At 54.6% G+C, this 9,865-nt stretch overlaps 2 protein-coding genes across 5 annotated transcripts; one reads left to right on the forward strand and one right to left on the reverse strand.

Moving 5' to 3' along the window:
* Positions 1 to 1,736: 1,736 nt before the first annotated feature.
* On the forward strand, positions 1,737 to 2,707 carry RNASEH2C (ribonuclease H2, subunit C). Its single transcript, XM_006860915.1, has 4 exons — positions 1,737 to 1,908; positions 2,080 to 2,273; positions 2,352 to 2,471; positions 2,681 to 2,707. The coding sequence occupies exons 1-4, from the start codon at positions 1,737 to 1,739 to the stop codon at positions 2,705 to 2,707; spliced, it is 513 nt and encodes a 170-aa protein (XP_006860977.1).
* A 149-nt stretch (positions 2,708 to 2,856) lies between these two features.
* Positions 2,857 to 9,401, reverse strand: KAT5 (K(lysine) acetyltransferase 5). Of its 4 annotated transcripts, XM_006860917.1 has the most exons (14): positions 9,132 to 9,196; positions 8,966 to 9,032; positions 8,571 to 8,639; positions 8,344 to 8,480; positions 7,915 to 8,070; positions 7,751 to 7,825; positions 7,562 to 7,636; positions 7,101 to 7,349; positions 6,922 to 7,011; positions 5,719 to 5,859; positions 5,547 to 5,640; positions 3,644 to 3,803; positions 3,445 to 3,526; positions 2,857 to 3,362 (listed from the first exon to the last, which is right to left on the reverse strand). In XM_006860917.1, the coding sequence occupies exons 1-14, from the start codon at positions 9,141 to 9,143 to the stop codon at positions 3,228 to 3,230; spliced, it is 1,542 nt and encodes a 513-aa protein (XP_006860979.1). In that variant the 5' UTR covers positions 9,144 to 9,196; the 3' UTR covers positions 2,857 to 3,227. The 4 variants fall into 4 exon arrangements, with proteins under 4 accessions (XP_006860979.1, XP_006860978.1, XP_006860981.1 ...); XM_006860916.1 differs by having other exon boundaries at positions 8,966 to 9,401; XM_006860919.1 differs by lacking the exon at positions 7,915 to 8,070 and having other exon boundaries at positions 9,132 to 9,193.
* Positions 9,402 to 9,865: the final 464 nt, after the last annotated feature.

Genomic DNA, 9,865 nt, shown 5'->3' on the forward strand with positions numbered 1-9,865 from the left:
GAACCGCTGACCTTAAGGTTCGCAGCCCGATTCGTAACCACTACGCTACCAGATTGAAAATACTATGTAACAAGAACAAACAAATTCTGTGTTGGAAGAAATACAGGAGAATACTCATTAAAAGTCAGGATGGCCAAACCTTGCCTTTACACTTCAGACATGTTATCAGGAGGGGCCAGTCCCTGGAGAAGGACATCAGGCTTGGTAAAGTGGAGGGTCAGCGAAGGAGAGGAAGACCCCAAATGAGATGGATTGCCACAGTGGCAGCAGCAATGGGTTCAAGCAGAACAATTGTGAGGATGGTGCAAGACTGGGCAGTGTTTTGTTCTGCTATCCACAGGGTTGCTAGGAGTTGGACCCAACTGGTGGACACCTAACAACTACTACAACAATAATAACATGCTAACCAAGATTGCTGACTAAGGCTAATTCATACCGATAAGGAAGACTTGCCTAAGTTTGGATTCTGCCTAAAGCTGTTATTTCTTGTAAATAGCCTTCTTGTGACTAATTTTTATCTGGCTCTTAGTTCAGGGAAGCTTTGCAAGAAATATTTGAAGTTTTACACTGGTAGCTTGTGGCTGTGAATTTATTGCACAACAGTGTGCAGCTTATACAAAGGGTTTCATGGAAACCAGTCATATGATATAGAAGTGCAAATCTCAATGAATATTTTAAAGATAAAATTGAGGAAATGGCTCACTGGAATAGATGACAATGAAGTGGAGACTAGGAGGGTGAGATTAGAAGCTTGGAAGAACAATAAGATAAGGAGAGACAAGGCAATAACCCAAGTTATTAAGACGGCCTGTGTTTTCCAAAATAGTCATGCAAGTAGGGTCTTCACAACTGGCCAATGAGCTTTAGGAGGGGAAGCGAACATGATACAGTCGTGCAGATTCAGTAGGCCCTAATGACCAAGCAAGGAGCTCTGGTAGCGTAGTGGTTACGAATCGGTCTGCGAACCGCAAGGTCAGCAGTTCAAAACTACCAGCTGTTCCGTGGGAGAAAAATGAGGCTTTCTACTCCCGTAAAGATTTATAGCCTTGGAAACCCTATGCAGCTGAGACGATATGGCTCAGGTGGCTAATTCAAAGGGCACCTGAGTCCTAACTCATGAGGAACCTGCTTTGGCTGTCTGGTGGACAGAAAAAAGCTGCTCGGACAGTTGGTGAAGGACAAAGTCCTTCTAGCTTGTAACCTGGCCCCAGGGAACTAGACGCAGAGGGGCAGGCTGCTCTGAACTCCAGGACGTTGGGCAGATTCCTGAGCCTCCATGAATGTTTTGACCTAGTTGGCTGGTTAAGGTGAGACAGGAAGTGCTACAGAAGTGACTGGTGACAAGGCATGCAGCTGTAGGAAGGTGACACCGGGATATAAACAAAATCAAATTTATTTTGGATTGAAAAAGACATTGTTATTTCTATGTGTCTTCGAGTCGGTTCTGACACATAGCGACCCTGTATAGCGTTTCCGAGGAGCAGCTGGTGGGTGTGAACCGCCGACCCTGTGGTTCATAATCCAGTGCTGATCCTACAGCGTCACAGCAGGAGTCCCAAAAGGCATTAAAGGGAAAAAAGTTGGGACTTCAGAGAGTTCTGAGTTTGCAGAGGAGCCTCACGGACTACGCTTCCCATGGGGCTCTGCGCCGACAGCTGCCGGCCTCCCGAGAAACTCTGCGCGGTTTACGCGCCAGCTTTGGCCTCAGCTGGAGACAAATTCGCTGCGGCGGGAGGATGGAGAGCAGCGACGAAGAAACCACTGAGAAGCAGCGCATTCACTTGCGCTCAGCCACGCTGTGCGATGCTGCTCCGGCCATTGTGCACCTCCTTCCCTGCGAGGTCCTGGTCAACGGGCCCGCTCCCGTTGAACGCTTCTTCACCCCCGCCATCCGTCAGCGGCCCAGCGGTGAGTGCTCGGGCCGGACTACGGCTCCCGGAAGCCCCCGCGCCCGCACCATGCGCTCCTCGGCGAGCTATGTCGCGAGGCCTCTTGGGGGTCGTAGTCCACTCGGAGGTGGCGGGAGGGCCCCATTTGGCTCCCTGCGCCTGGATCATCGCATGAGTCTCTCTACTCCAGGACTCGAGGTGTCCTTTCGGGGCCGCATTCTGCGGGGCGAGGAGGTGGCGGTGCCGCCCGGCGTCGCTGGCTACGTGATGGTGATGAACGAGAAGGCAGAGGTGTTGGCAGAATTAGAAAGGAGACACAAACGGAGAGGTTTGGAGCACGAGGAAGAGGCGCAGGCGCGCTCGGAGCCGCTGGAGCGGGACTTCGTGAGGAAAGGGTGTCAGGGCTGGAAGGGGGTGTGGGCGGGATCGCGCCTCCGTGCTGAGCCGGCCCCTGTTCCTCAGGACCGCTGTATCGGGGCCACTGCCAGTTTTGACCACTTCCACCTGTGGGGCCTGGAGACCATCCCCGGCCCAGACGCCAAAGTGCGGGGAGCCTTGACCTGGCCCAACCTCGCTGCAGCTGTGAGTAGGGAGCTGGGCATCATGCATTCCCCTGCTTTAAAGTTAGATTCGGGGTTGTCCAGAATTTTGCCTCCAGTAGATTGGGGGCTTTACGGCTGGGAGCACAATGGGGCCCTACACGTGTCTAGAAAGGGCTGTCATTTTGTACATCTGGGCCTCTGGGGCCAGCTGTGACACAGAAGCCCAACAGCAGGTGACTCTCGTTGCAGATTCACGCCCAGGTGCCGGAGGACTGACAACCAGAGCTAAACGGAAAGCCACGGACTCCTTCACCCCAATAAATGAGCTCTTGCCACTGCCTGTGAGTCTGTGGGCACCTTAGAGCTCCTGAGCCAGCATGACCCTCCCTGAGAACAAAAATCTTTCAGGACTCTCACTCAGATGGATAGAAACAATTTATTGCCGGGGGGATGGGGGCAAGAGAGGCCAGATTTCTGCAGCCAGTACCCACCCAGCACCAACTCTTATTTTACAAAAGAAATCTTTACACCCAACCAGCCTGCTGTGCAGAATGCCCCCACCCTGCCTGTCACTGTACACAGCTGCCAAGTTCCTTGGGTCCCTGGTTTGGAACAGGCCTGGGCCAGCTGTCAGCTGACCTTGGAGTGGGCCTGAGCTAGCTCTGGCAAGGGGCACCAGCAGCCCTGGCCAGGCCTGTCCTGTCTTTGAGTGGCCCTCAGCCTTGATGGGGGCAGGCTGGGCTGTCAGCCCCAGTCCTGCCTGTGCCCCCAACACTGCTGTGCACAACAGAGTTTGTCACCACTTCCCCCTCTTGCTCCAGTCCTTGGGAGTGAAGTGCAGACACTTGGAGTCGATCCGAAGCAGCCGTTTAAGCATGGCCCTTTCATGCCCATCCACAATGTCTTCTGACAGCGTGAGGATATACTGGCCCTGGATGGGAGGGGCCAGCAGGAGGTCAGCCCAGGCCTTGTGGCACCACCCCCTCTTCCTCTGGGAGCCCCTGCTCCCCTACCTTGTAGTAATTGATGAGGTTGAGATACTGCAATGTAGAGATGACGTCTTCCTTCTTGATGCTGGTGATCTCGCTGATCTCGCTGTGGGGGGGGGGACAGAGATTAGATCCCAAGGGCCTTCCCCTCTGCCCAGGACCTCAGGGGACAGGAAGGCCCTGCCCTTTACCCCTCAGGGACGTGTGGTGGGGCCAGGCTCACTTGATGGTGATCTGTGGTCTCTCCCCACTCTCTGACTTCAGTCCCATCAGGATCTCCAGGATGGTCTGGGACCAGTAGCTCCGATAGGACAGGAGGCCAAGGTCTGACAGGGGCTTCTCAGGGGTACCAGTTTTTCCTTCCACCTTGGAGAGCTCATAGCCTAGAGCAATGGAGCAAGAGGTGGGGGGCTTATACAGCTATACTGTGGATGGTGAAGGCCAACTTCCTGGTTGGGATCCAGCCCTGCCATCCAGTTCTGTGACTGTGTATGTGGCTTGTCTGCTCTGTGCCTATTTCCTCATAAAGGACTTACAATGGGTCCAATTTCACAGGACTCTCATAATCAGAGAATGAACATGCCAGGTGCTGTCCACTGCTTTTCTTACTGAGCAGTGCCCCAACACTTGTGTGCTGTGTGGTGAGATGAGAAGGTAACACAAGGGGTGCTGAGGGGCCACTGAAGGCCTGGGGGTGGTGGTGGTGTGTGAAACAGAAAGAATGGCTTATCAAGAAAGAAGATGTCATCTCCACCCTGCTTCCTCTGTCCTTAAGATACCCCACTGTATGTGGGCATGTGAGGAAAGGGGCATGTCCCCATCACGGGTCCAGGCTTGAGGATGCCTGAATCCTATTGGCCCAATCAGTCCCACTTGTGACCTTGGCATTAGCTGCTCCGTGTCTTGGGGGCATCAAAGTGCTTGCCTCCCTGGAGGAAGCTCTTCCCTAGCATTCAGCCAACTGTTTATGCTAACAGTTAGGTGCCAGAACTGTGTAAGGGGTGCTGCCGGGCATTGGTGATGGGTCTGCAGATCAGAGGAGGCCCAGCCTTGGACAAGGTGTTCATTTTCCCATCAGGGTACTGGGATGCCCCCTCTACCTTCAAGAGTCACAGCAGTCTCACAGGGGATCTGAGCCCCTTTATCAGTAAGCAGTACCCTCCTGCCCAATCCATGGCCTCCCCAGTATTCTTGACTGACTGCCTGAAGATGCCCCAAAGAGACACCCTCACAAATATACTCAACTTTGTGGGGTTGTCAGTGCATGTACAGTCCTAGCAGATGGGCCAGGTGCTACACTCACCACACCTCAGCCACAGGGAATGCCAGGCCCCTCTGTACTGGACACCCCCTGTCCACTCTCCACTGCCTGGAACAGTGCAGCAGGGGCCCTACTGGTTAGAGCTGACCACTACTGCGTCCTGTCTCCACTAGGGTCTAGGCTCAGTGCTTAGCTCAAATTTCTTGAAGTGTCCACCTGCTCACCAGGTTCAGCTTCCTGAAGGTAGGACCCCTATTTGATCAATAGCAATTCACAAATGGGCTGGGGTCTTATATCAAGTCAAGTCACAGCCAATCAGCTGAGGCTCTCCATGCCTCCCAGCATCACAAATTTGAGGAAAATGGTTTCCGAATGGTTGGTTGGTTCAGTGTCTATGAGTGGTGAGGTGAATGGAGCCTGAGACATGGAGGAGCAGGGCACTGAAGTGATGAAGTGCGGCACCCCCCTCAGCTTCAGGTTTTCCTGAGGGGTGAGTACAAGTTGCTCAGGGCAGTCCATGAACCCCAGTACTTCCGTCTGCTGGAACACTGAACATCTGTAAGACCAGGAAGAAAAGTGGCCCTGCCCCGAGTGTGTGGTGGACAAGGTGCCAAGTGTTTGGCATAGCATTAGTCTCTTGCATGGTTTTGCCTATGGCCTGGGCAGAGGATTAATGAGATTGAGGAAAAGTTGGGTGGTGCCTAGAACCTTGAGAAGGAGCAGTGGGGAGAGAGGACGCCTACTCCAGACGAGCAGGGCAGTCACTGAAAGAACCTTGTCAGATTCCCATCGCTTTCCGGTCAGCCTGACAATTGCAGGCACTTGGCATATCTGTGGCGCCCTAATGGTAGGCACGGGTACTTACTGAACTCAATCAGCAGCTTGCCGTAGCCCCGGCGCTGGTAGGGAGGCAGGGTCAGGATGCAGGCCACGTTGTAGTCTTCGGTGGACTCTTTTTCCTGGAGAAGGGGAACAGTGAGTGTGCGGGGACAGAGCTGGCTCACAGGACAGGACAGGCCAGTCTCGTGAGCACTGACCTTGGAGAAGTAGCCTACGATGTGGAAACCCTTGCTGTCATACTCTGTCATGACGTAGAATAGGAAGGGGTCTGTATCATAGTATAAAGTCTTGTGGTCGAGGAAGCACTTGGCCAGAAGACATAGGTTCTGGGAGTAACTCTGCAAAGGAAAAAACGTGTCACGGCTTTGGGCAAGTGCCCTGGGTGTGGCCATCGGGCCAGCCCTGTGATGGCACACCACTGCGGTGGACAGGCTGCCTCGCTGCCTCATGGCTCTCTGCAGGCCTGGCTGAGAGCTTCCACAGCCAACTGCTCGGTTTACCAATCAACAAACTGAGATGGGCAAGTCAGACTGGCCCAGGCTCCGGAACTGAGACACTGTGGTCTCTGCTTGGGTGATAGCTTGGAAGCCTGGCTGTCAACAAATCACAACCGGCCCCACAGTCACACTTCTTGGCAATGGAGCTGCCATTTAAGATGGAAAGAAACCTGACATCAAGAACAGCCTGAGGGGTGGTACCCCCAGCAAAACGATGAGCATTGCTCCTCTGTGTCTGTGCACAATTTCTCCAGCACACTAACCCAGCTTTGTCATTACCTAATGGGCGGAGTCCACCCTCCTATGGAAACAACAGTGGTCAGCGCAGCAGCTTCCTCTCAGGCTGCCCCTCAGCAACACCCAAACTCTCCCCTGCTACCCTCTAAGCCCACAAGGAGACTCAATCATCTGATCACCCCCCCCCTCCCTATCCACAGCCCAGATGGCAGGTCTGCAGCCCCAAACCTACAGTGTTCCCCATTTCTACCAACCTTGTTCCTACCACCCAACTGCTGCCCCTCTTAACAACTTCGCACCATCTGCTTCTCTGTCTTTTCGGCCTTTGCATGCCATTTCTCTAGTTTTGCTGGCCCTTAAACACTGCTATGCTCAGAATCCACTCACGTCAAAGGGCATCTCTGTAAGGTCTTGATAACATCCCTTGAATCACGACATTTGTTACTCTGGGATGTAGAGACCAAGACTGTCTTCTATGTACTGTAGGCTCTTAAAAGAATGGATACTTGTCTAGTTCTGGGTCCTCATACCTCCCAGCAGCTAAGAAAAACTGGCTGAACTGACATGTTGGCCAAACAGGTGTTTCCTTGAGTATGAAAAAGCTGCTTATCTGCCAGTGGCCAGGCCTCTAGTCCCAAGACACTCCACTGCCCCTTAGCTGCTGACCTTGTTCTTGCGGCCATCAATCTCAAAGAAGGAGATGGTGCCCTTGCGGTAAATCTCATTGCCAGGGGGGTGGCGCAGGTCACACTTGGTCTGGGGAAGAGAGGAGGATCAGGGGTCAGGGGTGGAGGTGAGAGCAGGAAGGGGTGCTTAGGAGAGCAGCTTCCCGGGACTCCTCATACCAAGTGACGCTGCAGACACTTGAGACTTCGGCCATACTTAAGACAGAACTCGCAGAGGTAGAGGACAGGCAATGTGGTGAGCTCCTGTGGGTATGGCGAGAAGTACCACGGCTTAAGACGGTGCCGGCCCAGCTCAATGCACTCGATGTTCTTCATCCGGGTCACGATGTCGTCGTGGCTCCGGTCAGACACCAAGCTGCCGGTCATGCGTGGTGCCGACGGAATTCCATCTGAACTGTCCTGAGAGTCCTGCCAAGGGCCAGTGGAAGACACCAGGTTATAGGAGACACAGGTACCGTAATTCTACTTTCCAGATGAAGAAAACTAAGACCCTGAGGTCACCAAGTGACTCATCTGCAACCCACCTTACCCCAGCTTACTGTTTGTTTTTAAAGCAAGCACTAAGCTCCCCTCAGCCCACCTGCCCTCCCTTCCCCATCTTTCCTCTTCCCCAGACGCACCTCATCAGTCCCCAAGCAATTGGATTTCCGCTTCCGTCCTGGCTGAGCAGCCACTGCCCTACGAGCTGATCCATTCTGCAGGGGAGACGATAGGAACAGAAAGGGTGGCTGTGAAAAGAGCCTATAAAAGGGCTGCTGGAGGGGAGGCGTAGCATGAAGAGGAAAGACGAGCTAGATTGGGGTACTTACCTGGGGAAAAACCGAGGCTGGGGCTGTCTCGCTGGGCACCGGGGTTGCTGGTGAAACCACATCCACCTTCCGTTTCTGCGGAGAGAAACCAAGAAAGGTGGGTCAGAAGGTAGAGAAGGTGGGACCTGAGAGGAAAGCAAGGTCCCTGGAATTGCTGAGGGTACCGTTGAGCGGTGGTTGGGTTGCAGGCAGGAGCTGGAGGAGAGCGGCTGGTCAGGCTCGCCACCGGGGATGGCCTCCCGCTCCTTGGGCAGGTTGAAGCGGAGTGTGATCTGAACCGGGATTGGCAAGGTCTTCCCGCTGGCCTGGGCGGAGGCCGGCTGTAGAGATAGGTCCAGGTCTTCCTCTGGGGTGGCATGGTGGTGGGATGGGGCAGAGGGCCCTCAGCACCAAGTGATCAAACCCCACCCTCTGCCCTCTCAGGGACACAGGAATAGCCATGGACACTGGAAGCTAGGTCTGCAATGTGGCCCCCCATTCTTGGCAGGATGAAGCCGGGGTGGGAGGTTCGCAGCCTCCTGCCCATCCAGGAGCCCCTGAGGCCGAGAGATGAGAAAAGTAGGAGGCAGGAGAGAAGCAGGCAACCTACTCACCACCTCTCTCTCTGGCGAGCCAGGGCGGGACCCAGGAAGCCCATTCTTGGTGGGGGTCTTGGCCTCTTTCTTGGGAAACTGAATCTTCTTTAAATCCAGCCGCTCGTGGGTCACCCATTCATCCAGGCGTTTGTTGACTGCAGCAGTGGGGATGGCTCAGGAAGGAATGTCAGAGGCTGCCCCCCAACCCTACCCTGCAGCCCACCTAACCCCAGCCCAGAACTCACAATCAATGTAATGGACATAAAAAAGCTTCCGCCCACTGATGTCCTTCACGCTGAGGATCTCGGCCAGGGCTGTGGGAAGAGCAGAGGCGGGAGCCTTAGCCAGGCCAGGCCACGAAGCTCCACCCTCCCACGACCTGAACTCCACCCCCACCCAGTCCGGATCCCTAAGCCCCAGCATTGGAAAGCTAGCCCCTTACCCCGCTTCAGTCTCCAAACAGCACCCCTTTCTCCAAGCCCCGCCCTATCCATATCAAGCAGCTGCAGGCCACGCCCCTCCGTGTCTGCGCCCCGCCCGCTCCAGGATTCCAGAGGCCCCTCCTCCTCCCGGAGTACGGTTGACTCCGACCCGCCCCTCGCCCGCAGGTTCCTTAGCCCCACCTCCCGACGTCACTCACGCCACTCATCCTCGTTGTCCTGGTTCCGCCGTAGGACTGGCAGGCGGCAGCCCTCGATTATCTCTCCCTGGGGAGATAGCGCGGCGCCAGGGTCGGCTACTGGGGGGCCTCGGGCTCTACCCACCTCCCCTGGCTCCCTCCGCCCCGCCCCGGGCACCGGACTCACCACCTCCGCCATCTTCCCTCCCTCCACTGCCACTTCCGGCTCCTCTAGGCGCCGTCACTTCCGGGGTTGAGGACGCTGCAGGCCTGGGCCTCGTGAAGCTGCTTGAGAAGCGAGATCATCGAGAGAGACCGCTGCCCAGCTAACAGTGGGGAGCCAGTCCGTTCGGCTGGCGGGGGAACGTGGCCTTGTTTAGAGCCGGGTCCTGGGTGAAATAATCATCCCAGGCCCAGCTATTGGAGGGAAACTGAGTCTGTCACGTGACGCACGCCGTCACGTGGGACGCGTGTCTGAGCTTCGAATAGTGGCTGTGCTTGGTTACTCCTTGTGGCAACAGGCCCCTGGGGAAGTGTGTGGACTCTGTCTCTGCAGGGATAGGATGCCAGGTCCGATTTGTGGCCCACACCCCTCAGGGGTGGAGAGACAGATTTCTAGCTTTGTTGTTTGGTAGGTTAGGTTCTTATTTTTTAAATAACCTGTATGTTATTCCTTTTCTATATACTTAGTGAGGCACAGGCCTAGAAACTTGCCATACATCAGTGAACAAAATAAAAACCCCTTCCCTCATGGAGTATACATTCTTAGGGGTTGAGAGGGGAAAGAGTGGGTATAAATAATAAGTGATAGACATAGTTTGAGACAAATTATTTCGTGTATTGAAACAACGAAAAAAAACCTCATTGCTGTGAGTTTATTACTATTCATACGAACCCTATAGGACAGGGTTGAGGAACCTT

The sequence above is a fragment of the Chrysochloris asiatica genome, unplaced genomic scaffold (genome assembly GCF_000296735.1).
Source record: "Chrysochloris asiatica unplaced genomic scaffold, ChrAsi1.0 scaffold00040, whole genome shotgun sequence".
Taxonomy (NCBI): domain Eukaryota; kingdom Metazoa; phylum Chordata; class Mammalia; order Afrosoricida; family Chrysochloridae; genus Chrysochloris; species Chrysochloris asiatica.

Bases quoted from the DNA above. Each gene is read 5' to 3' on its own strand.
- KAT5 (XM_006860916.1), bottom strand. From the start codon at position 9,143: ATGGCGGAGGTGGTGAGTCCGGTGCCCGGGGCGGGGCGGAGGGAGCCA. The intron at 7,826-7,914 runs GTACCCTCAGCA...TTCTCTCCGCAG, and splicing joins AACCCAACCACCGCTCAACG to AAACGGAAGGTGGATGTGGT. The intron at 3,804-5,546 runs GTAAGTACCCGT...CCATTGCTCTAG, and splicing joins CAAGCTGCTGATTGAGTTCA to GCTATGAGCTCTCCAAGGTG.
- RNASEH2C (XM_006860915.1), top strand. From the start codon at position 1,737: ATGGAGAGCAGCGACGAAGAAACCACTGAGAAGCAGCGCATTCACTTG. The intron at 1,909-2,079 runs GTGAGTGCTCGG...TCTCTACTCCAG, and splicing joins CATCCGTCAGCGGCCCAGCG to GACTCGAGGTGTCCTTTCGG. The intron at 2,274-2,351 runs GTGAGGAAAGGG...CCTGTTCCTCAG, and splicing joins AGCCGCTGGAGCGGGACTTC to GACCGCTGTATCGGGGCCAC.